The sequence below is a fragment of the Strigops habroptila genome, chromosome 5, assembly GCF_004027225.2.
Source record: "Strigops habroptila isolate Jane chromosome 5, bStrHab1.2.pri, whole genome shotgun sequence".
Lineage (NCBI taxonomy): Eukaryota > Metazoa > Chordata > Aves > Psittaciformes > Psittacidae > Strigops > Strigops habroptila.
In genome coordinates, this window is record NC_044281.2 from 33405634 (window position 1) to 33433080 (window position 27447).

The 27447-nt window shown below is 36.6% G+C and overlaps 1 protein-coding gene across 2 annotated transcripts in view; it reads left to right on the plus strand.

Annotated features, from left to right (window-relative positions):
* BICC1 (BicC family RNA binding protein 1) overlaps positions 1 to 27447 on the plus strand; it is a 110456-nt gene that overhangs the window by 65743 nt on the left and 17266 nt on the right. Inside the window, exons 4-12 of one of the 2 annotated variants that reach the window (XM_030487918.1) lie at positions 8454 to 8661; positions 16235 to 16314; positions 17527 to 17685; positions 18629 to 18682; positions 19623 to 19817; positions 20803 to 21054; positions 24430 to 24561; positions 25645 to 25831; positions 27272 to 27430. In XM_030487918.1, coding sequence (XP_030343778.1) covers positions 16294 to 16314; positions 17527 to 17685; positions 18629 to 18682; positions 19623 to 19817; positions 20803 to 21054; positions 24430 to 24561; positions 25645 to 25831; positions 27272 to 27430 — 1159 coding nt within the window. In that variant the 5' untranslated portion in view covers positions 8454 to 8661; positions 16235 to 16293. The remainder of the gene's footprint in view (positions 1 to 8453; positions 8662 to 16234; positions 16315 to 17526; positions 17686 to 18628; positions 18683 to 19622; positions 19818 to 20802; positions 21055 to 24429; positions 24562 to 25644; positions 25832 to 27271; positions 27431 to 27447) is intronic. The other variant, XM_030487917.1, reaches the window with a different exon arrangement.

Below are 27447 nucleotides of genomic sequence, written 5' to 3' on the forward strand. Positions count from 1 at the left end.
TATCTTTGTGCTACCTCCATAAAGATGTTTAGATGACTGCAATTTCAATTTGTTAAACATTTAACAGATGTCTTGTCTTGCATCAAAACATATGTATGATTTTAAAATACTGAGAACACAAAACATTTGTAGTCCATGGGAGTTGAGGATATTGGTGCTTTCTACTAAAAAACACAAAACAGAATTAGAATATGTGCAAGTAAACCAAGATGGCAATAAAAAGGATTACATTTGAGTGCAACTGTCATCCAGCTAATTAGATTTGTGTCCAATGCAATGTCAAATAATGTAAACTGCTTGGTTTCACAATGTTGGAAGAAAGTGGTAGCCAAGAAAGTAAGCTGAGAAAATATTGGGTTTGAAGAAAATGCAAGCTGTTCCTTGGAACTTGCTTAAAATATTGCAATGCCAAAAAGTTCATACCAAGATTTTTAGCAATAAATTTGCAGACTTATAGGAAGCTATCCATGTGCAAAATACATTCCTGTGTGTATTCCTCATCTCCTCTTTCTATTGTAATGAAGTGCAGTGAGATGTTAAGCTTGTTAGCTTTTCTGCCTGTGGAGACTAAAAAATATGAATTGACTTTCTTATAGATAACGCATTTTGTCAGTTCAAAGAAAACCTAAACTTTCAGAATAAGCAAACCCTTTCTGAGGGAGAAGAAAGGGGAAACATTGAACATGACTATTTGGGTACAGTATTTGTTGTTTTCTCTTCTGCTTGCAGGAAATTTGCCTGAAACCTAAGGAGGTCCAGTGACTTTCCATCCTTAAAATAATTGAAATGTAGCATCTTTCCTTCTTTTAGTCTGATATATTGTCCCATACTGGGCAGTGTTTTCATTGATTATTAATTGATAGGATAGCGTGTATTTATATAATTTGCAACTGGCTGCAATTTACACTCAAAACAAAATAGAGAAACAATGCAAAATTCGTGCCAACTCATGAATGGTAACACAGCCTGCTTGGGGGAGAAAGATCAGGTGCATAGTGTTGAAGGGGTTTAAATGTCCTTGTTTATGACAGATTAAATAGGCACAGTAGTGTGATGCTGTACCCCAGAATAGAGCAAACTCATGGTTTGTAAATGAGTACTTATTTTGTGCAACCTAGTACTGCTGAGGTTTCACCTGTGAAATCATAACAGTTGCCAGTGCTGATCTGCAGAGTTTGGACAATCTTGAGAAAATCTGGGGGAAAGAAAAGGAGATGTTTGAAAACAAGAATTGAGAAGAATTTAAAGGAAAATTTCATGTTGTCTATAAATAAAAAAACCACCAAAACCACTATGTGTGAATAGGAAAAAGGTGATTGTTACCAGTGTCTACTTAGGACAGGATTAAAAGCAAACATTTCTGTCAGAGATTTCCCTTGAATTTTAGGGAGGACAAGGGTAGCTAATTACTGTAGTAGTTTGCATAGGCTTTGGGGTCCCTACTAATGGAGATTCTTTGGGACAGATTAAATAACTATCAACTGTGCTGTAGCATATTAGATCTTGCCATGAAGGTGGCTTAAATGATCATGTGTAATAGTTCAGTCCTTGACTTCTGAGACTTTTTTTTAAAAAAGAACTGATCCCAATTTAGATGCTTATTGAAGAACTGTGCAAGAATAAATCCATGTAAAAGCCATGATAGTGTGCAAGGAGAGGATCAGGCTGTTGGATTCTGTAAGTGAAGATGAGGTTCATTCCAGAGTGTGAGGGGGTTAGAAGAAAAATAAGCAAAAAAATTACTATAGAGAAGGGCATTTGTAGCATGAGTTATTGGTAAAATGCAGGATAAAGAGAGAAAGTCTTTTTATCTCTAAAGAGAGAAATGCTTTTCATCAGCTGACTCATTACATTAAAAAATACTAGCAGCATAAATAGCATATCAGCCCAAAGGAAAAATTTTCAAGTCAGAGACTCCTGAAAATTAACTTTCTCCCCATTGCCCAATATACAATGGGACATCTTTTTGCATATTTTTTGCTTCTTCCTCCCTTTTTTTTTTTAATATTTTTTATTTTTCATAACTCAGACTTAAACCACATTCATAGCTGACTTCAGCAGCAGCTGAAAATGGAACATCTGGTAGATTATATTTGAGTGCCTAAATTTATGTTCCTAAATCTGTATTTGCAGGCAGTGCCATGTGCTGTTCTGTCCTTGTTGGGGCTGGTAGGGGAAAGATGCGAGTGCAGAGCTAGGGTAGGAGTTGGTGCTTGGGGGGGGGGGGCGGGGCGGGGAGGAGCATTCCTCGTGGATGAGACTCTGTAGGAGTCCTTGGTGCGCTTTTTCTTTTTTTTTTTTTTTTTTTTTTTTTTTTTTGATTATTTGTGTTTGGTTGGTTGCTTGTGTTTTTGTTTAATTCCTGCACAGCCCCAACCATGCATAGTGATGGTATTTCACAACCAGCATTCTGTCATTAGCAGTGCCTAGGTACTTTTAAGCCAACTGGTGAATATTGTGCTGTCCCAGCCAGTTTTTCTACTGGATGGCAGGGGACCCAGATTTGTTGTGCCTTTTGAACCAAGGTTATGTGCAGCACCTCACCCATGCCTCCCCTGGCCTTTCATTGTGTTAGTAGGTGGAGAAAAGCTCATCAGGTACAGAGCAAATGTTTAGAGTAGGTCAGTGAATGGTTATAGAGGGGCATGTGACAGCTCTGCATGTCCATGCTTCACCATGGATGGATAAATTGGGGCTTTTGGGAAACAGAGGGCTTGTGTTTATGCCACTGAAGAGTTTTGTTCTGAAAATATTGCAAACCTCTTCTTCCTGTATTAAAATGGACTTTTTCTCCTCACTTGCTGACCTTCTTCAATTGCCACTGGCTTAATCGCCTTAATGACAGCTTTTTTGTTTTCTTTTTCTGTCTTTTTTCTTTCTTGGCATGGACAGGCTAAAGGTTATCTAGACAGTGAGGTATGTAAGGCCAAAGCCACTAATTAAGATACTGAGATAATCTTATGGCCAGCATGGACATTCAGGACTTAAGCATGGTAGCATATGGCCAGTGCTAAGTTATATTTTTTAGTTTCCCTCAAGCAGTGTCTGTTTTGTAAGTCTGTTTGGAGGTAGGTCTTGGAGTGACTCTCATGCCTGGTAGTGGCAGTAAACAAAAGCAAATATTTGCAATAATTACTTGTTTAATTCTGTTTGAAATTTGACAGAGTAAAATCTGACTTTGAAGGCAACTTTTTTTATATTGCATAAATTTATGATTAAATTATCAATTTTTACTTTTCTACACTTAATGGAAAAACGTATCTTCATTTACAAATATTTAGACAGCTAAACTGTAGGGACAGTTTTCGGCAGTCCCATGTTGTTTGTCTATAGCAAAACTAACACTGGGATTTTTCTTTTACTTTAAACTGACTATAGAACTTGAAACCAGGATGACTTTGAGTTTCTCAGCCTCTCAGAGCAAATGCCACTGCCACCACTTTTTTTAAGGCCCAAGCTTCCCATACTTCACTATCTTCTAGTCCAGTTTTGGTATGCTTTGCCAAAATTGCCGACATTTGCATATTTAGCAGTCTGAAATATCCATTCTCTCTTTCATGAGTGGCTGCTGTCCTCAGGCTGAGAGATAAAGCAGGAAGAACTGTATTCTGTGTTTATGATGTTTGACTTGTGAATATATCGAGGAAAAGAATCTTTGTAGTTTTAATAGTTCCCACATATTCATCTTAGGTACTCACTGCTAAGCTTCATAATTAACCTAAACGCTACCTGTTGCAATTTTTTAACTATTGCTTATCTTAATACAACTTGTAAATAGTTAATATCTTCTGTACCACATTGCTAAGGCAATCAATACGTAATTGACTTAAAGATTTAAAGCAAGTATCTTGCTGACATCGTGTTTACTGTTTGGAATGCCAAATTAATTACAGTATGTATTGCAGTTGTTGTATTATGAGCTACATCTGCTTTTAGTTAACTTTCTCTGTAAATGAGCAACTGTCAGTGCATACCGTTTCTCATACTCCGAAGAAAAATTCCCCAAACTTGTAATTGTGTACCTTAAAAATTAAAGAACCATTGTCTTTAGATCACAAGTTCGTTTGTTTCTTTTGTTTCTGGAGGAGCTGACCCAAGCATAGATGACTCCTCCCTGTTTTGCAATAAGTAAATGAACAGAAAAGACTGTCCCAGGCCAATTGAAACTTGGCCACCAGGGTTCATGTTGATTCACTTCGATCTGAGCAGTTAGACACGCACAGATCCACAGCATCCTGTGTGCCAGCAGCTAGCAGCAAATACTTCATTTACTGGAGTTATTTGTACAAGCCTCCAGACTGCTACCATTTCAGAAACCAGGCAGATCAATTCTCTCCTTTTTGCATGCAGCATAGATGACAACTGAGGCGGCTTTTAAAGGAAGTAACATTTGCTTGAGCCTTTTATCTTGTTTGCAGTTAGTTTGTAGATTCTTCTGTGCTTAGTGTGTGTGTGTGGGCCTACAGCAATGAATGCCAGCCCTACACAAAAATGTAAAATCATTAATTTGCATTGGCTCAGAGAAAGGTACAATGTATCTGTGGTCACATTTGTGAATGGTTTTAGGAAACAAATTCTAGGTAGCAAAGGAAGCCAGCAGGTGAGCATGGTACTTGAAATTTACAGAAGGGTGATTCGAACCATGCTCATTCCTGTAAGAGTAGGAACAAAGCTTTTCTATTTTTGGTTAGGGCTTGCCACGCTTTCTGTAAAGAACAGCGACTTACTTATACTCGAGCAGATAGTATAGATAGATAGAAGTATAGTATAGATAGTATAGATAGTATAGATATAGTATAGTATAGATAGTATAGATAGCAGATAGAAGAGCCAAAATACAAACACAGTTGTAATATGAAGGGAATTAGCAAGGTGCTCAATATCCAGTTAGAGTGCTTGGCAGTATCTGTAGTAAAAACTAACATTTTGGGCCCTGGAATGTGGTAAAATAAACTCTTATCATTGCAATTTAAATTACTTGTGAGTACTAATTTTTCCAGTGAAAACTGGAATTAGCTGATGTATTGTGTTTGGATTTTTAGGAGCTTCTATTTATTAGTAGATACCTTGCAATGTCCCCCATATTGTGTTGACATGTAATCTAGAGACTGATGTAGTAGTCCACTCAGACTCCCATCCTTCTGTTTAAACTCAAGTTTGGGACATACAAAAAACATTTTTGTCAGGATGACTGCTGATATTTTCATCACACAGATGTTCAAGAGGCAATTAATTTTTGAGGTAAGTTTTGCTATTGGTCTAATACTGGAGAGAGAGACAGATGGAAAGAATTGATGCAGAGAAAATTAATCTGAAAACAGCTCAGGGATGTTTCGTTTTTTCTTCCCTCCCCCCCCCCCCCCTTTAAAAGACAATACTTGGCATCTATCAGGTGTTTTTTTAAGCATATCACAAATCAATTTCCCTGCATAGGAGCAGTATGGGCAGCTTTTGTTCACTTGCTGTGAACCCCTCCCTAAAAAGAAAAGCAGAAGTTTTAAGTAGGTTACTGGTCTTCAGGAGAGGAAGTTCATTTCCCAGGTGAGCTGCAAACTGCCTGTCATTCTGGAGAAAATCATTTAATAACTGCAAATAAGAATAACCTTTCAATGTAAAATATACAACTGTTACAGTGCCATATGCTAATAGCCAAGCAATGGTAGGTTATTATATTATTAAAATGTGCAATTCAGTATTCACATCAAAAATTCACATAAAAATAAAGATGCTGTATAAAAGCATCTTGAAGTTTTTAATAGTCATAAATAATTACCACTTGGTGACTAATTCTTTTCTTTATTAGGTGCATCACACATGGACTTGGAAGGAAGGTGGAAATATCACTTCCTTTATTTGCCTATTACCTTTTTTCATCCTGCAGACTACAGCCTGCACAGCAGTGATGCATGGAAAAAGCTGTAACATTGCCATGCTGGCTTTAAAAAAAAAAAAAAAAAAACCCAAAAAAAACCACCCCCCCCAAAAAAAAACCCCGACAAAAAACCCACCATGCACCTGTGCTTTTACAAAATAAGAAAAGAAATAGTCTTGTTCAATGAATGGAAGAAACTAGTTTATAATAATCATAGCAATTTTTAAGTCTCATTTCATACACTTATTATCATAACGTTAAAATATGTATTGATATTTCAAACCCAAGATGTAGGAATGTAGTGTATGTGACAATGATCTAACTTTCTGTATCAAAAAATGGCTGCCTTCTAATATCCTCAAAAAAGATTTAGAGGTTTGTCTTCTTTAGTATCTGTTTATTGTAAGCAATGTTATTTGTATGAGGTACATGGAAAGACAAAACAGGCGGTGAATGTGATTTGCTTCCACTTGAGTTCTCTTTCATAAGAGACTAATAAGCCATTAACTTAGTGTTAGACTATGGACCATTAGACTAGAGTTTTACTGGATTGTCAGTGCTATAAGACAACCCCTGTGTTGTGCCTTTGTGAGTCTCTTGTTTGCATGCTCTGTGTACCAACACCACACACGTAGCTGATGCAGATGTCATGCACTAGGTTTCATGAGCAATAAGCTGATGAATTTTCTAAATACTCAGATCTTATTTTTATTAGAAGTAAGAAAAAGTAAGTACTGTTATTAATGTGTGTTCAAGATGAGTAAAAAGGTCTGTTAGACCTCTGAACTCAGTCTTTAACAATAGTTCACTATAATGCAAATAGTAAACTATCTAATGGGGCTTTTTATGCTTGGTGTTTGCCATATTTGCCCCAAACATTCATGTTCCCCAATGGCAGCTATTGTTGCTGTTGGGCTTCTGACCTCATCAGGCACCAGTCTGCGTTTCGCCTTGGCTCACAAACATCCTGTTCCAGCTTTTGAGCTACTTGTTGCCCTGCCTCCAATATTAGCTCCTTGGGACCTGCCTGTAACCTTCTGCTCTTGCAGAGGCTGTTTGCTGATGGGGATCTCTTCTCTGGGGTGGTCTGCTTCTCTGTAGGATGTTGGATCTTTTCACTGTGTTCATTGCATTCAAGATCTTTACTTTGCAGCGGATTATATGCTTGATGTTGTGCATTTATATCCCCTGTGTTTGGGTTAGGGTGGGAAGCTTAAAGGTACTTTCTGAAAGGCAAATACACTCACAATGCATGATCTGACTATCCCTTGCTGTAATTTGAAATAAGAATAATTTTTATGTATTTCATGTAGCTGTTGCTACATGATTACCTCTCAAGAAAACTTTTTTTTTTTATTATTGGACTTTTAATTTTTCTCTCTAAAAAAAAAAAAAGAAAAAAACAACACCGAAAAACCCCATTCACCATGTTCATCAGGAATACAGTTGAAATAAGAACCTCTAAAAACAGAACCCAGGAAAGGGCAACTTTTCTGGGGAGAATCCATTTCACTCTGTAGAAGTGTGATACTAAAGCAGAGAATGTAATAGAGTACTTGTAATCATAATCAAAATTACCATATCTAGCTAGCTTTAGTCACCAGGTGTGATGTCCTATCAAAAACCAGCTATTTCCATCTTTCTGAAATGCTTCTGAGAACATTTAATTTCATACTGATTCTCAAGAAGACAGTTTTGTCCTGTTCACTCAGGTGTACCTAGTACAGTAGCCTTTGCTGTAGACTAGCTGCATCCTCCTGCTCCAACCGTAGAATGAATACTTTGCCATAGCTGTATAAAAATCAGCTCACATATTGGAATGCGGTCAGACCAATCAGACGCTAAAAGGTGCAGCAGAAACCAGGAAGCATGGAGGTGTGAAGTAAGTGTAGTTGGATTTGGATGTGGGAGAATTTGCAAAGAAGGTTCAGCCTTAGGCATGCATTTAGGCTCATGATTCAGATGTTATGATGCTTTTTAGCAAAACACAGCCACAGTGATTTTTTTTTTTTTTTTTTTTTCCAAATGTGTAAGGAACTAAAATTATCTTGAGGCTTATGCATCAAAACTGTGACCTTGAATATGAGTCTGTGTGTGGTGAAGATGGTATTATTTATAGGAATGTTGTGGGTTGTTTTAAGTCTTCTACTGAGTTGATCTTATAATACTATGGCTTTTTCCTTCCCTTTATTTCTTATTTTCTTTCCCAGACATTGTGGTTCTGTGTTTGTGCTTTGAGATACAATGGTAACAGACATTTAAGTAATGAACTGTGAATTCATTGGTTCCATGCTGAAAAAATAAGACATAACAGACTTTGCGTCCTGCTGAGAGATTGCCTTGTGTTGGGTGGCTGCTTAGGCAAAGGCTGAAAAACAACTGCCCAGGAAGTGGCAGAATTGCAGCATGGCATGTGCCTTTTAGTGTCTGAATGCACTTATACAATGTCCCTAATGATGGTTTTTAGAAAAAGTAAAATAAGAAATTTAAGCTGATTATGGTGATAAGAAACTGAAATAGTGTAACTAAAATGGAGTTTCTGGATGACAACAATTAATTGATTCTTATTTCTTCTTTTCAGGTTTTCTTCTTCTCCACCTTGGCCTTCCCCTTCTCCCTTCAAATCCGGTTATTTTTCCTGTTTAAATTGCCATACGTTCTGTTACTTCTTCCTTGCCTTACCTCTTTGCTTATGCTTTGAGAAGTCTTTTCAACTTCATTTCCTCTGTCACTGGATCCAAAATCCAGTCATCAATAGCTTATTTCTCCAAAACTGATAAGCTGTACAGGTAATCTATTTTTCTAAAGCTTATCTGTTGCTTCTGGCTAATTTTCACTTAATTCTGGGCATTCTGAACATGCATTTTCACTGTTCTGCTGGGATGTTTCAAGGCTGCTGAGAGACCCAAATGTGGGATTCAGCTATGATTTGATGTACAAGTGCACCTCATCTTGTTTCTTTTCATTTGTGAGGCTACACTGAACAGATATTTCACTTTAAATAGCCATTTTACTCAAAGTAGCCTGTTACAGGTTTTAAAATTTTCTTTTGAACTATACTGAAATCTTTGAGAAACAAGATTCTTTGCTCTACCAGATGTTGAACATCATTTCTTCAGTTTTGTGTGTGTAAGATTGATGTTTTACCCAGTCTCTGCTTCATGAATATCTCTGTGTGTGTCTGTATATGTGTCTATGCATGCATTTTTATAAATGGTGCAAAGAAGTAAGGAGGAGATTGTAGGCTTCACTGTCCTGCAGTTGTTACAGTGCAGAATTGAAAAGCAATGCTTTGATGTGTCAGCAACATGGACAGTGGGATCGAGTGCACCCTTGGGAAGTTTGCTGATGACACCAAGCTGTGTGATAGGGTCAACGCAATGGGGGAAGTGATGTGAAATTTATGAAGTTCAACAAGCTCAAGTGCAAGGTTGGACCAGGGCAATCCCATGCATAATTACAGGCTGGGCAGAGAAGGGGTGAGAGCAGCCCTGACGAGAAGGGCTTGAGGGTGTTGATTGATGAGAAGCTCAGCATGACGTGGCAGTGTGTGCTTGCAGCCCAGAAAGCCAACAGTGTGCTGGGTTGCATTGAAAGAAGTGTGGTCAAGGGAGGTTATTCTCCCCCTCTACTCTACTCTTGTGAGGCCTCGAGTACTGTGTACAGCTCTGGGGCCCCCAACACAAGAGGTATGTGGACCTGTTGGAGTGAGTCCAGAGGAGGACCATGAAAATGATTGGAGGGCTGGAGCACCTCTGCTATGAAGACAGACTGAGAGAGTTGGGCTTGTTCAGCCTGGAGAGAAGGCTCCAGGGAGACCTTAGAGCAGCTTCCAGTGCCTAAAGAGGGCCCACAAGAAAGCTGGAGAGGGACTTTTTCGCAAGGGCATGTAGTGACAGGACAAAGGAGAATGGCTTTAAACTGAAAGAGGGGAGATTTAGGTTAGATATTGGGAAGTTCTTCACTATGAGGGTGGTGAGGCACTGGCACAGGTTGCCCGGAGAAGCTGTGGCTGCCCCATCCCTGGCAGTGTTCAAGGCCAAGCTGGACAGGGCTTGGAGCAACCTGGTCTAGTGGGAGATGTCCCTGCCCATGGCAGGAGGGTTGGAACTAGATGATCTTTAAGGCCTCTTCCAACCCAAACCTTTCTATGATTCTATATTTACTGCTCCTCAGGTGACTACGTAACAGCATCAAAAATGTAAAAACAACAAAGGGTTACATGTAAACTGCTTCCCTGGCACTGTGGCAGAAGCAGTGTAACAAATATCTACTCTTTCTCAGCCTCCTTGTCATATTCTGAGTAGAATAGAAATTATTCTAAAAATGGTTTGAAGTTAGATGCTAGTAAAGTAGAAAGTTGAGCTAAAGTTCTGAGAAGACAGTCTTTCAAATACATGCACAGATATAGGCAGTGATTCTAGCTCTTCCCAAGGACATTTTGTAATCAGCTGTTTGTCCACAACAAACAGATCCCCTAGAATGCCCACAGCCTCAGGATATGTCTACTCTGAAGACACAATTAATTGCTTGCAGCCCATGTTGAGTTTTGTGATGCTTTGAGTAGGCTTTTGATCATGCCTAAGTTAACTAGTTGAAATCTCATTCAGAGATTATGATGCTGCAGCCTAATTTCAACTACAAAACAAAAATCCAAAAACACAAACCAAAACCACCACCCATGTTGTTGAATGATATGTCTGAGGATACACAAGGAGTCTGCAGTAGAAAATGGCCCATTGCATTCTGCTTTAATATATGAGTAGCTTTTTTTTTCTCCTGTGGTTTGGATACCAGGAGGGGAAGGAAGTACGCTGAGGTGCATTGGGGAAAAGGTGAGAATTCTTTTAAACTGATACGCCAACAGCAAGAAGTGTCGAAGTGACAAATCTTTCTTCAGTCTAGTTACTCTGCATGACCCTTTAATTGTGAACATTTGCTGCATGCTTTTAGCCTTAATGTTTCTTCTCCCTGGGAACAAATTGAGCCTATTTCAAGAGTATTGGCTATCATGAATCTAGTTTGGTCAGTGAATATCCACTCTAACAGCTGTACACATAGTATTTCCTAATCTATTTAAAAACATTAAATTGATTAAATTGTCCATTTTTCCATATTAATAGGAAGCTCTTGGCCTTTCTGATGAATTCACTTGTCTATGTTTCATCTTCTTGTTGTAGGGTGAATGATGGACTCGCATTTTCATTTGAGAATACAGCAACTTACGTGTGTTCATTTGACTTTTTATTTTAACTTCTCAAAGTTTAGTGTGGTTTTGTTAGTAAATTTTGGGCGAGTATTTTCATAGCTTGTCCTAAAAAATGTTAGGCCTGTTTGTGTCTTTGTTTTAATTTGAGTGGCGCAAGTTCAGTAATACTCACAGGCTATTCAGATCCTAATCAGATTCTTACTAAGAATGACTGTCATCTGCCCTGATGTTGCCCAGTTGTCTGGCTATTTTTAGGATAGTGTTATTTCTGTAATTTAAGTAAAGTCTGTTCATCCTGTAAACAAGCTAGATGCATAGCTGTGGTCTGAAGAGCTCGCGCAGATGTTAAATGTGATGTCTGAATTGCAGGAGAGGCCTACACAGTTAAATGGTTTAAGTATTTGAAATACTTTTTGCCTGGCAAAAATCAGTGTAGATGCATTTGCACTGGCACAAACATATCTTTGCTTGGAGGAGTTTTGTTTTGTTTTCTGAAATTTTGCGCACAATAGTAGCAAAAAAGCTGGAAGCTTGCTTGTATAGCTGTGGACAAAGACGGAGGAGGTGGAAACTCTGCCAAAGTGCAGAGTGAGGAATTTGAGGATAGGAGCAATAAAAGACCACTTGAAGGCAGAAGTCTGCTAAATGAAGACTGTTGAGAAAAATTTACAGCATTTTCTGTTGTGTAACTTGAGTTTTCTATTTTATGTAAATATTCCCCCATTCTTGAGAAGGGGAGTGAGATCTGTTAAAATTAATTTTATCTTTTCCATTCTTAGGGGAAAAAAATACTGCCCATCAAAATCATTAAAAGGTAGATTACAACAGCAAGGTTTTTATATTTTGCAAGACGCTAATCATGTTGCTTCTTATGAATCAAAATCTTTTCCAGTTTGTGATACTACACTTCTATTTAAAGCTCTAGAGCCTTATATGCTTTTAGCAACACAGACTTCTTCTGAAGCCTTTGTTCTGTGTTTACAAATAGTTTGTGAAGCTTTGGTGTCTTATTTCTTCATTCATGGTAGGCATCTGTTCTTTGCTGTAACTCTAGTTTTACTTAAAGTATATTTCCAGCTGTATTCAAAAAAAAGGGGAGGGGGGTAGGAGGAAGAGTGGGCAGGGAAATGGGATTTTCCCCCACCCCCCCCCCCCCCCAGTAAAAATAGATACCAAACCTAGTGTTCCTTAGGGATGAAGTATGGCACATCTTGATGATTAGATGCTGTTGTCACCTGGACAAAACTGGCATTGTTATGGTCCGAGTTGCAGCAAGAGCCATTTCTGTGGGGATTGGTCTTGTTCGATGGGTGGTCTCATGCCAGTTAAGGCTGTGTGCCGGTGCTGTGGTCAGTTCAGATACTGACTGGAGGGTGATTTTATGCTTATCTGTACTGACAATACTATACATACATTACACCTGCTATACCTTTATGCCTGACAATCCTCTTCATGCTTTTAATAGTGCCATTTATCTTGTTTTGGACTTTGTTGAGAACGCGTTGTAACAGTTGCACTCTGTGGCTGTTTCAAATATTACATGTAAAGCTTAGTCCAACAAATATTTTTGTTTAAGGCAAGGTGGTATTTTTTGTTTCTAAATTAAAAAAAAAGTATAGCTGTTAATTCATGGAATAAATAGTTCCACCTGTAAAATAGGTGGCAGGGAAAGTTTTATGTTCAGCCCCATCTAATCTAAATACAACAGCAAACAGACATCACTTGTCAGATTCAAGTACTGAACACCCTAAATTTGTGGTGCAAAGAAGTAATAAATTGTCTAGAACCATTTTGAATGTATTTGGCTCTTTATTGGTGGCAACAGCTTCAGAAAATGTTTACAAATCATAAGTCAACTGTTTTAATTACTCCCTTGTATTGATGCTCAAAGACCTTATATGGTTGTTTCCTCCCTGCTTGGATAGGAATTCTAAAGCCAGTTTTCAGATACTATCCAGTTTCGGACTTTTCCACAAAATAGTTTGGATTATAACCAGAAAGCTGAAACTGAAGGTAAATGCTGATTCCATTAGTAACAGATTTTCTCTATTTAACAGACAGTCGTTTGAGGTCAAATGCAGCCTGATCTGCACTGGGCTTGCAAGAAGCTTGAGGGAAACTTGCCTTTTATCTCCTGGTAAATGTGCCTGTGGTATAGTGTTTTAAAAACAGAAAGTCCTGTACTTTGAAAATAACTAACTTAGCCAGGAAAAAAACAGGCAGCTTCTCTAGCTCATTTTTCTTAATGATTGGTCCAATGTGAGATTATTTAGGGTTGGGCTCAGAAAGAGAGTTTATATAAAGATAGGTGATTTGATAAGCATATCTTGCCAGACATTCACTGGAAGACACTACTGAAACTAAGGGTTATTTAATCTCAGGGAGGGGAAAAAGGGTAGAAGAAGAACCAGGGAAGTATCAGAAAGCAGGCACAAATCTTGAGAGGCTGAAACGGAGGAACCATTAGAGCAGACAATTTTCTGCTTTTCCCTGCTTTCCAGAGGAAATTATGCAAGCAAGCTAATTGATTCCACAGAGAGGTATATGTAAGAAATTTAAAGGTCTGTAATATACAAAAAATCAGATTACACAATCTAATTGCCTCTATATGTTTTTAATGAATTCCTAAAGTGATCTATTTTTTTCAGTGATTTAGTACTATTTAAGTACTGTTGGTTTTCCTGCAGATCCTACATAATTTCAATGCACTTTCAACTCCTGCAAAGCCAGTTCAAAGAATTCAAAATCTGTTAGTTACAAGTAACTCTTCTCATGCAGGATTTTGAGCAGATGTCATATCTAAATTTTGTTTCCTTGAAGAGCGAGCAAGTCTCAAAGAAGAGTTCTGTTAACTTAAAAATGAGTCGGTTCATATCCATTACCAACCACTGTGTCATTGAAGTTATCAAGTAAGGAGAGGGTACTTTAGACCAATTTTGAAAGATTTTGCAGTATATTTTAGAATTGTCACAGGCATCAGTGGATTCTTTTTTGCTTAGCGGCCACTTCTTTCCTTTTTTTTTCAATTGAGCTTTTTTCCTCCAAAAAGAACAAAGAAAGGTTAAATGTAGAAATACGGGATTTTTTGCTTAAGCTGTGAGTATTGGCAAAAAAAAAGGAATCCAACTGAGATGAGAAGTAGACAAAATAAGTATTCTAAGATATATTTTCACCCATGGCTAAACAAATAGTATTACGGAATGGTAATCATCCTCTTTGGTACTAAGAGGATGACAGGCTTGATTTCAGATATTTTTCATAGTTGTAACCAAATGTGTATTAAAATACAATGTTCGCAAATATGTGAAAAATCAACCCCAAAGTGATGGTGGTTGGATTTTGTGTTTTTCCTGGTTGCTTCGAAAGAGCACTTGGGGCATACATAGTATGCTAGAATCTGCTTCTGGGAATTTCTGCCTGTGACATCCACTTCAGATATCATTCACAGCTTAAACACATTAGAACCACATGGCTTACTGTCAACTTAGAAAAGAAGAATTGCCCTTAAGACTTATTTTGTTTTGGGGTTGGGTTCTTTTTGTTGTTAATTTTGGATTTTTTTTTTTTTTTTTCACTTTGCTACCTTGTGTAAAGGCTGAAGCAGCAGATTTTTGGAGCTTCTGTAGATTCAATGTTCATACCATGTTTTTGCAACTGTAGTTGTTTCATTTTTTAAAATGAAATATACGTTTCTCAGAACTCGAAATGATGCATTTTTCTTGACTTTCATGAAACTTGGCAGCAAATCCCTTCAGTGTTTCTGTATCTTCAGCCTAATGTGCTCAGAACTTCCCAGTGGTAAAGACTAGAGATTTTTTTTTTGTTGTTGTTGTTGTTGGAATGAAAAGAGTATCCAGACATGGCTTAAACAGTTTCAATTTTCAATTGAATACAACAGGTTTACAATCTAAAGCTGTATTTTTTGGCATTTCTTCAGTAGTGAAGTGACTTTTTTCAATCATTGAGATAATGGGAAAGGCAGATACGTCGTGTTACAGCTATTGAGAGTATATTTATTTTCACATACCCTGACATGTATGTATCTGCCTAGCATAATGAATTAAATTAATTCACTAGCCAGAAGAGGTTTTAGAATTTTATGGGTTTTTTTGAGAACAATTCATCCCACCACAGGAGAAAAAGCAGTGTTACACTGAAAAAGGGCAGACAACTCAAGAATTGGGGAAAGAGAAATTGGCATAACCTGCAAAATCATATCCTTGTTTCTAATACTTAAATATTTTTGTTTGCTTTAATTGAACCTATATTTAATGTTTTGACAGTAATTTTGCATTGTGGCGCTTTATGCTTCCGGACACCAGATGGTGCTACTAAACTATCTCGTGTAATTTTCACACTCTTTCTGAGTAATTGATCTAGTTCCAAAGTCAGTTCTGTACTGTCCAACCAGGTGTATATTCCAGGATGCAGTACCTGATAGCTCAGCACACCACCACCTACTGTTTAAGGACAATGGTCTGAAAATTATAATGTAAACTGAAGTATGTTGTAGAACCAATATTTTTAGATCTCGCTGGGCAAAAACAGCTATCAGCTGCTGTTCCTCCTGGTATATAGCTTAGTAGCAAATCTTAATTTATAAACTTGACAATTTAGAAATTTGATTTATTAAAATTTCATTTAAATTTGATTTAATAACTTCAAGTAGAAAACTTCTGGTGGAGCCACCTTTATTGCCAGGTTAAAACTGCAAAGTTCTAGAGGCTAAATATAATGAAGTGATGATGAGAGTGGATTTGAGTTTGGGGGTTTTTTTCATAGACATTGTCTTTGTTAAGCTTGAGTGAGGCTGTCAAAAAGCTGTTAGTTGTCCTCTGTCAATATTTGTTTGAGAAGACATAGTGGCTTAGATACATAATTGCATTGCAGAGAACACTTATAATACTGTGATGTACATTCAACATTTGATTTCTTTTGAAGTTGGTTATCATGTTTGATGAACTTATCTGATAATCCTAATCATAGGACTGAAGGGATGGAGCAATACATTTGGTGCTGAAATTCAAAGAAAGATTGATGGTACAGTTTATCACTGAGCTATAAATAATGGATGCAAATTTATTTAAGCAATTAGGAAGATTTTGGTAGATATTTTACTGTATTTTGCTTACAAGTCTGTCTGTCTTTTATAGATCCACATATTAAAGTCTCTGGAAAAAAGGAAAACGTTAAAGAAGCGAAGGAGAAAATCATGTCTGTCTTGGACACAAAAGTAAGAAAGAACTTCTTCAGAATGACACCTTATCCCCCCATTTTGTGATGACATTGATCTCTTTCAATGGGCTCATTTAAACAGAAGTTACTTATGGACATTCTGAAACAAAGTCTCCAATGTATTCCTTCTGGATGTTGATATTTGGTGTATACACACATATGTAAACATGCTACAAGAAAATTTTTTTCTGGATCTGAACTATATAGAAATAGTATTTCCAGCCATATGATTAAAAGCATGCACAGTTTCTTCACTGGATTGGGGTTTTTACTTGAAAATCTGAAATACTTCACTGCAAACAGTAAGTAATGCAGTTTGCTTCACTGCAAACAGTAGATAATGCAGTGACTTCAGCAAACCTAAAATTTTGTTTCTGTTTGAAGTTCGGTTTCAGGAGCATTTATGCAATTCTGTTGCTAACTGTTACTGCATTCTTATACTCTGAAACATTAGGACTGGAATTTCTAAAACATTTAGATTTTGTCCAGGGGTTTCATATGTTCATCAGATTTTCTTTTCATTGAATAGCAAGACTTCTGGGGCAGTGTGTATGGCTTCTGTGTAGTTGTATGCCAACTTTTTGTTTCTCTGAACAGATTGCCAAAAGGAACACTCACTCCAGTGATAAGCACTGTTTTTCTAACAACTATTAACAACATTATTATGGACTGTTAACAATACAGCTTTTAACAACAGCTGTAGGCAGTGCTTATGTATTTTAAAAAATGATGTGCTAGTAAAATCTGGAATGTTTGTTAATGGAGCAGAAAACCCTGTTATTTTAGGTCCTATGGCTTTGATTTGCCAGTCTGCATCATATGATCCTGTGATTGATAGGTCAGACACAGGTGTGTGACTGCAATTGCAAGAACATAGAATTAAAATAAATTAGAGTGGATTGCCAAAGGACATGTAAGCCACAGCTGATAAAAGCTAGAACGTGTTTTAAAAGCCTTAGACATTTTTTTGAAGGTTTATTTTGGGGTATATATTTTTGTTATTTTCTCACTGAAAAGAAAATGTGAATGGTTTAGCATCTGACTAAGATCTATATTAAAAACATCTTACTTGAGTAGAAGCTAAGCTGGTTAAGCCACAGCAAAAATTGCTTTGGAAATACAATTTTGAATGTCATCCTTGAAGTTACATTACTCTAAAATACTCAGGTTCTGCTGTGAACAAATCTAATCATGGGTGCTTGATTTCCAGAGCAATCGGGTAACCTTGAAGATGGATGTTTCGCATACAGAACATTCTCATGTGATAGGTAAAGGTGGCAATAATATTAAAAAGGTGATGGAGGAAACAGGATGCCATATCCATTTTCCAGACTCAAATAGGAATAATCAAGCAGAGAAAAGCAACCAAGTAAGTATTGTTTACTATTTAACTTGTTTATACTGAAATTCCTGAAAGTATAAGAAACTTCTAAACTACTACTACTACTACTACTTTTGTCAGTTTGGGTTTTTTGGCAGGGAAATAGATTTTTGGTGTTTACACCCTGTGGAAAGCACAGGATGTCCAAAGTGAGCAAATCTTTAAAAACAGATGGAAACAATTCATGATGACTCATGAATCATTTTAATTTTTTTAAATTAACATTATTTTGAGCATATAGAAGTCAACAACTTAGTGCAAATGGTAGAGAAGGGGTATGAAAATCACTGTTTTTGTAAATGTTTTTCCTGTTCAACACCTGACCTATTTAGAATATTGATTAATTTGGTGCTTTTGGCTTATGATGTAACTTAGTTGAAAACTAAACTTGGTGGATAGCCAGCAAAATTAGATGCCCTATTGTAAGAGTTCAACTTTCTTGGAATAAGTCATTGAACCAGGTTTGTACGGTTTTTTGTAATGCTGATGCTACTGGAACGTTCAAGTCTTTCACCACTGTGTTTAGAATTCCCTTCTGTGCATCTGAGTGGCTGCTGAGCAAAATAGACTAATTTCAAAATGTTCAAGGAAATGGACTGTTGTCGAGTATTAGCCTTGAGCACATGTGTACTCAGTAGTAATTCTTAATTTGATCTAAACTACTGTTTTGTTTGCTATACCAATTTTTTTTTCTAGTTATTGAAGCCTATATAACCTAATATGCTATAATATTCATAGATTACTTTTTTAACTGGTTTTGGTTTTCAGCTATTGTTTAGAGAACACTTAAGATGTCACTGGGTGTGAAAGAAGTGTTGATTTAATTTTTTTTTATTATTTTTTTTCTAAGAGAATTTAAGTACCTGAATAACTCTTCCAGTGCCTCATTTGAAAATGTGATACTATGTTTTCTATATTCTTGCTCTTCCAGGTGTCTATTGCAGGACAGCCAGCTGGAGTGGAGTCTGCAAGAGTTAGAATTCGGGTAATAGTCTATTTCAGTATAGCATTCCCTTGAAAACACTTGAAATGGGGGAAAAAAAAAAAATATAGTTTTGAGAACCTTAAGGTTTTCTGGCTCTGTCTTCTGACAGCAGTAATAGAGGAACATATGTGAGTATCCATATGAGTAAAACGTGAAAGGTATTATAAAAGCAGTGATTTGCACACTGGCCAAACTTTTAACTAGCGCAAGGTGGACCTTGAACACAAAGTCTACAGTATAAACAAGATATAATAAAGTATCCCACACAGTGTTTAAAATTACATCTTAATTTAGCCTCAACAGATGGCCTGTAGAAGCTCAGGCATTCTGTGTGGATCTATAACTTGGAAAAGGCAATTACTGCCTTTTTAGTTTAACCATTTTGACATATAATTTGTGTAAATAATTTGGTGGAATTCAGTTCCATTCTCCACTTGTAGCGCTTTTCTATCTTTACCTTCTAGTTTTGACATGTCTGTGTATTCTGCCATGGATAATTATAAATCTAATTATTAAAACTTGTAGTTGTAGTCAGGTATGTCTCTTGCACAACCTTGGTCTTGACAGATATTAAAGCTGATGTGATGTTTGTGTAGCTGACTTCAGGGTGGGTGAAGAGGAACACAAAAAAAATCCAACCTGTGAAAAAAAAAAAAAAAAAACCACCAAAAACAAACAAAACAAAAAAACCAAAACAAAACAAAAAAAAAACCAAACAAAAAAAAAAAACCTTGTGCAAGCCAAAAAACTGTTCCCTGGAAGAGTCGGTGCCTTTTTCCAACTCAAGACATGATAATATTTTTATCAATGAATCCTGGACAGAGGATGTATTATGTCCATAATCATCACTGACTGATATATTATAATTCAGTAATAAAATTGTTGTAGTTTTAGTGAGTATGACTTAGTTTTCAATATTTGCTCTTCATTGTTGTTGTAGGAGCTGCTTCCATTGGTACTCATGTTTGAATTGCCTATTGCTGGAATTCTCCAACCAATCCCAGATCCTAATTCTCCCACAATTCAGCATATATGTCAGACATATAATATTTCAGTTTCCTTTAAACAACGCTCTCGAATGTATGGTGCTACAGTCATTGTCAGAGGGTCACAAAACAACACTAGTGCTGTGAAGGTAATGTGTCTTCTTAAATAGGTTTCTGCTTGTCATAAACAGATTCATAGTTTAGATACTTAGGAACTCTATTGATGTTATATCCTGCCTCATCAATACATGTTACTGTATGGTCACTTTGGAAGCCTGAGGGTTTGGGGTTCGTTTGTTTGTTGTTTTGGGGTTTTTTTGTTTGGTTTTTTTTTTTTTTAAATAACTGGTGTAGGTGAGGTGTAAAAATGCATAGAAAATAGTTTTAAGTTTAGGATTTAGCATTATTTTTGCTAAGCTTTCAATCTGTTTTTCATCTCTTGCACACCTGTTCAGGTTTTGGGTAATCTTACTCATCTTTTAATAAGAAAAACAACCAAACAAACAAAATAAAAGCAACAACAAAAATAACCACAAAACAAGCCCACCCACCCCATGAATTCCTCATGCTTTGATCTTCTCAATGTGCACTCAAGTATATAACCTTGAGAATTGCCCTAACATTCAATAAAACTGGTCTTCTGTATTGGGAGGTGGAAATTTGACAGTGGAGTAAAGGAACTGCTATGAGCCTATTTACCTTAATAAAATAAAATTTTTCCTTGTTAAGAACTGGCAGTGTGACAGATTGATATGGTCTTGGATGGGTGTATCTCAAGCCAGTAAGAACATCTTAGGCCAAAATTAAAAGACACATTTTGCAAGTATGTCTACCCAAAGCTCAATCATCTTTCTTATTGCTGTATGTGGGCACAGAAGGTCTATTGAGATCCAACCATTTGACATTGTCTTATTGCTTGCAATGGTAATTAAACACTGCATTTGGTCATGAAATAGGAATAGTAGGTAGAGTTTAGTCCATCCATTACCTTTAACAAATCAATTAGGTTTTTAAACAAAATGGAGTTTTATTTGTCTTGAATGTGGAATGTAGGAGAAGTGAGGAAACATTCTGTAATGTTGGTTTGTATGCCTGTGAGCATTGTTTCACCGCTTTCTTGCATTTCCCCCACAGGAAGGAACAGCCATGCTTTTAGAACACCTAGCTGGGAGCCTGGCCTCTGCAATCCCTGTGAGCACACAACTAGACATTGCAGCACAGCATCATCTCTTTATGATGGGTCGAAATGGCAGTAACATCAAACATATCATGCAGAGGACTGGTGCTCAGATCCACTTCCCTGACCCTAGTAACCCACAGAAGAAATCCACTGTCTACCTCCAGGGCACAATTGAGTCTGTCTGTCTTGCTAGGCAATACCTCATGGTAAATGCTTTCAGTGAAACTTGCTTGAAAAAATGCCATATTATAGAAAATATGCTCATTCTGCACTTATTCATGGGTCAAGTATAAGTTAGCCTTAGAAAGGAAGCATCACTACTCACATTGCAAAAAGCTGATTCAGCTGAGTGCTCTATTTTTGTCAGTGACTCGTGAGTATTTGCAGTTAGCTAAAATATTTCTGATCTCTGGTGTCACGATTTGAAATTGAACTTGGTAAAATAAATGCAACATAAGTGATTCACACTTATAATAACAATATGCTTCTGAGTGAAAGGCTGATTTTTGGAAGGTTTTGTTGTTGGGTGGTGGGTTGCTTACTTTGTTTTGCCAACCTGCCTTTTTTATGTTCGTCAGATAAGTAGGTTTCATTTGGGAGGAAGTAGCAGGAATTTCTTAGTTCCTACGTAGGCGAGTTTTCAAGGAAACTGGGGAACCATAGGAAATAATTACTCATTCTGTAGTCTTAAATTCTTACTAGTACCATAGTCTCAATATTACAAGACCTGTTATAAAAATAGCTCTGGTGATGAATGTTATTAGTACAGATTTTTGTTATATTGGTCTTTTAGCTTCACAGGAGCCTTTAGACATCGTAGTACTAATGTTTGTACATGGATTTATATATATATATGGATATTTATGAATAACACATGGGAGTATTGGACTCAAATCCAGTTCAAAGCTGGTATCAGGATAAACCATGATACCATTAAGATCCAGAAGTCCACATCTCTTACATTGCACTGTGCCTTGCTGTAGTGTCGAAAACAAAAATACGGTACTTTTCTGTTTATACAGTTATATTTATGATTATTATATTCTAGGATACTATTGTCTGAAAATAGTAAGAGATATCCTTATTCTATGCATTTCCTTGGTGAGGTTTGAATAGCACTTTTCTGGAGGGTCATGAAGTAGAAGGAAATGCAGACAAGCTATCATATGAACATCAAAGTACACCTTTAGTCTAGAAACTTAGAATTATGTAAGGGCTGGGGGTTTTAAAATATTGAAGCTTGATTTAATCCCAAACACATCAGTACAACTTAGTATCCCACATCACATCCACTGTATTACCCTTAAAAAAACTGTACTGACCAGGAGACTTGGTCTGTTTCGACTCACAGGTATTACATGACCTGAACCTGTTGTTTCCAGCTCTGTTTGTAAAACAAGTACTAAAAACAAGTTTTGCGAAGACGGAATATATATTTTTAAACCATAAAAATTTTAAAAGCTGAGGGAAGAAGTGACTAACTAGATAAAAACTTACTTTCAATTTCTAACTTAGTAAAAAAGCAGTATTTTTCAGCTTCAGATTAAAAAAAAAAATATGCCACCCATGCCAATACCTACGTGCTGCAGCCTTTCTCAGCTGCTTTTGAAGTAAATTTCAATTCACTTTTTTCTTTTTTCTTTTTCTTTTTTTTTTTTTTTTATTTTTTTATTTTATTCTTGGGCATTTTTCAGTGGAATGAGATTTTTGTATTCTGGAATGATTTTCTGCAAGATGGGACTGTATATACTGGCCTTCTCACCATGGTCACCATTGTTATTGCCTCCTGCCAGCTCCTCTGATTCAGTCAGATTAACAGCTGATGCTGTTTCACAGCTAGGCAACACAAGTGTCCTATGGAATTGGAGAGGGGATTTAAAAATAGTGATTTCATCTCTGCAGAGCTCTTAGAAATAGCTATCTAGAAGCACCTGAACATCAATACCAAGGAAAGAAATAACATTTTTTCTGAACTTCTAAGGTATTGTGATTGTAATTCTCATAAAAGACTAAATCTGAGCCAGAGTTTACAACGTTAACAGAGAATGCTATGCACTGCATAGATACCTTACAGTAGGACACATGTAATGCTTTAGTGCTGACTTCAAAAATTGCTTATCAGTATGTCTAAATGGAAACTTTTAATATCAACTAGTAACTAATTTTATCGGGAAAGCTATTAACTCTATGGTGTATGAACTGTGAATAGCCCTTATCTCTGACAATCATTGCAAGTCTTAGCATATATAATAAGAATATATAATAAAATATATAATAAGAATAAGCATCAGCATATTGCTTGCAGGAATATATTCAATGTTGTGATTATGGCAATACTCATAGTAGTGATGAGGGCAAGTTGTAAAAGGAAGAAAGAATACATAGTGATTTAAAATTAAATACTTATTTAAGCAAGAGGGGTTTGGAGTCTTGTTGGAAATGTTCCTGTTCTATGTCTAAGGCAAGACTGAATGTGGCTTTGGGCAGTCTGATCTAGAAGAAGGTGTCCCTGTCATATCAGGGGGTTTGAAACCAGATGATCTTTCAGGTCCTTTCCAAACCAAACCATTCTAGGATTCTGTGAAGGTGCCTTGCTCTAAATTTCCTTAATTTAAAATTATATTTTAATTTAAATTTGGGAAGTGCTATGTAGCTGTAGGTGGTACTGTTGAGAAGTCCTATTTAAATATAAAATAATAGTGAACTAGTGATCTGAAGAATAAACTCTCTCATTTGTTGTTTTTCATTCTGAAGCAAAAGCAGGTAACTGATTAAACAAGACCACTTTCATGAATGTATCTTACTGTGTTTTTTTCCCTAATACATATAACAGTTTACTTCATTGTGAATCTAAAATCACAAAAAGTAGGATTTGTTTTTCACTGACTGTACCCTCTATTTTTGTTATTTTATTAAAAGTTGCAATTTCATAATTTCTAGATATCCTGTGACCATTGAGGTTTTGTTCAGTTTGGGGGTTTTTTTAGGGACACTTTTTTATTACTTAAAGTTTCAATATTTCAAGCATTTTAGAGATGTCATCCGTATCACTGGAAAATACTTATCTAGCAGATCTAGGACAGGGGAAGAGAAATGTAGAAGTTAAGACTCAGGCAATGGTGACTTACAGAGACATTTTCTCAGAATTGTGTTTCCTTATCTCAACTATAGTTTAAAGTGAGCTATTGGAGTATATGAGAGTCCTGCTATCAATTCCTGACAGTGTTTTGTTCAGATTTAATAGATACTAGTGGTTTCTGAATTTGAACCATCTGGACTCTTCTAAGTCTGTATAAATAGCTAATACAGGATGCATGTGGGCTGATTGGAATGTCAAATATTCAACAAGTCATTTTACCCTTATACCATCAAACTGTTTGTTCAGAATCCCAGGGTAGAAATATACACCTGTATTCTTGCATACAAGGAAGTGGATTTACTTAAAATTTCATCTTTGATACTTTTTCAGAACTGACTGTATTATGATGTACTTCTGTTATAATCTGTTTCATCTTACTGCTAGGATTTTCATGGGAAAAGGGTAGATTACAAGTTTTACCTTTTTTTTTGCATCTTTTTAGGGTTGCCTTCCACTTGTGCTCATGTTTGATATGAAGGAAGAAATTGAAGTAGAACCACAGTTTATAACACAGCTAATGGAGCAGTTAGATGTCTTCATAAGCATTAAGCCAAAGCCAAAGCAACCAAGCAAGGTTGGTAAGAAGCTAATATATTCTTTTCAGGCTTTCATGTCAACTTTTCAGAGCTGGTGACTTTGACACATCTGATGGATCATAAACTGGAAGAGGTATTATGTATTTTCTGCTTGAAATGCCAGCTTAAATGTTACAATACAGATATTAGCTGTTATATGGAATATACTGATAAAAGAAATAAATGAGGGGACAAACTGTATCTGATTAGAACTACCCTTGATTTCTTTTTAAAGAAATTAGTCTTAAATTGCAGCTCTCCATTTAACTGCAGTGTTCTTCAGCAGTCAGAATTAAACACACAAAAAACCAAAGCCCCCAAAAACCCAAAAGAAAAACCCTAAATAATATGACTGAGAAGTCTGACTGTGTTCTACACAAGATGCTGAAAAGAACCATGAGAAACAGAATTACAAAATACTTCTAATGGGAGGTGTTCATTTGTACAATATTTGGGTGAGTATGGATAGGCAACTCAGTTACCTGCTTTATGTAATGCCGTAACAGACAAAAAGTTCAAAGTATTAAATGAGTATTCCGTTGTGTCAATAAGTAAGCTTCTGTGTGTAAGGATATATGAAATCAATACAAAGGAACATTGTGTAGAGAATGTACAAGAAAGAAATAATGGGTTTTGTAATTTAATTTTGCAGGCATTTTTTCCTCAGACAGCTATGAATTTCATAGCTGAATTTAATATGAACAACTTTTTGTCCACTTTGAGGTATAGACCTCAGAATAAAAGAAGATAAGATTTTGAATGGTGATTCACTTCTAGATCTCTGTGCATTTAAAATTTAGTATATCAGATAGCACCAAGATGCAGTAATTACTTTTCTTAAACAGAAAGGTCTTTCATCATTCTTGCTGCCAGGTGCATAAAAAAAATCCCTAAACCTACTATCAAAGCCAACTAATGGACATTATCTCATGCTGTCTCATACTGCTATATTACCAATAGCCATGAAAGAAGTATGAAGAAGAGTTGTGTGTTGCAGATTCGTGTTGCATAGTTATCAGTTATTGGTTTTAATTTTTTGTTGTTTTGTTGTTTGGTTTGTTTTTTTTTTTCTTTCCCTACAGTCTGTGATTGTAAAAAGTGTTGAACGAAATGCCTTAAATATGTATGAGGCACGGAAATGTCTCTTGGGACTTGAAAGTAGTGGAGTCACCGTAGCATCAAATCCCTCTACTGTCTCGTGCCCTGTTGGTCTGTCTTGTCCTGGCTTGGATATCTTGTCCTCCGCAGGACTAGGACTCACTGGACTTGGTATGCATTATAGTCTCTCTCTCTATATATATGTATGTATGTATTTATTTTAATCTTGCTTGAAACTCAGTTCACTTGTACTAGAAAAAGGACCAGATGTGTGTTTTGCATAAGGAATCATGTTAAAGCATTGGAGAATTCCAAAAGCATCTGGCCTTTCAAGGGCTTGTTGCTATAAAACTTCCTCCAATACTTTTGTAATCAGGTGTGTGACTCATCTCTGTGGAAAATCCTACGAAGCTTGTAAACAGCTCAGCTGAAAGTGAGAGAAAGGGAAAATACAGGTGGAGTAGGATGTTGCTTTTACAACTTTAAGAAACATCATTTTCAAATTAAATATGTATCTTCATTAATACTGTGATGTCTTAGACTGTCCTGAATTTGGGTAGGTACTTAAGCCTGTCAACAGTACCATGAACATTAACGTGGCTAACACCACATTTCAGTGCTGGCAGTATCTTGCTGTAATTGGGAGATGCACATGCCACTAGTATAGACCTTACTTATCAGTATGAAATTTAGGACAGAAATGTGTAAGCTTTCTATCTTAATGTAATTTTATAGAAGAAATGTATAGTCCAGACTTGGAATTACACTTTTAATTTCAAGCTCTGGAAGTACTCTATTACCAGAAATATATAGAGAACCAAGCACTCCCAGAAGAACTTTGTCACAAATCTTGACACTGGTTCTCATGTAACTCAGAGTTCTCATGTAACCACTGTGTTCCTTTGTGACCTGCCATCCAGGAGTGTTGCATAATTCCATGTCACATGTGTTCTTGGGAGACACACACTTGGGCAAGTGTTTGTGTCATTTGACTGTGGTTTTTAATGCTGCTTTTGTGAATGTTCTTGTCATACCCGCATTTAGGGTTGGTTTTTTAACCTCTTCAGAGTATGGTGCTGAACTGCATTGTGAATGCTCTTACATGAAGAGCTGGTTTGAGGAAATGCTTTGGGAATAAGCAGTGCATTGAGGGATGATTTGCAGTCATTATTGAAGATGCAAAAAGGAATTGAATAGTTCTTAGTATGGAAGTAGTGTTTCATTCATATAAGCTTCTGAGAAAAAGATTATTGTCTGAAATAAAAGTAAGGTTCTGTAGTGCAGTTGCTTTCTTTTCTCTGATGCTTCTTTTGAAATAAATTGACAGAAGTAATAGAGGGGATACAAAGAGATGGTGAAGCAGAGATGCAGCTGGTGCAGACTCTGTTATGATAATGTTCCAGTTCTTCTTGGATATGTAATTCCTAGTTTAAGAATAAGCATTCTTAATGTGCTTTGTGCACCAAGTTAACAGCAGGTTTATTGTTAAAATTTGTTTGTAAAATACATGCTGGTGCAATTTAGTGGCGTTTTGTTTGGTTCTAATTGGTACTTTTGTGAAATATGTTTTTTAAGTTTTAGCTAAACATTGATTTGCACAATTTCTTGCAGGTCTTTTAGGTCCAACAGCCCTGTCAGTCAACACATCAACTGCTCCGAACTCTCTGTTGAATGCCCTTAATAGCTCTGTGAGTCCCCTGCAAAGTCCAAGTTCAGGCACACCTAGTCCCACGTTATGGGCAACATCTCTTGCCAACACAAATACCACAGGTTGGTAGATGTTAAAT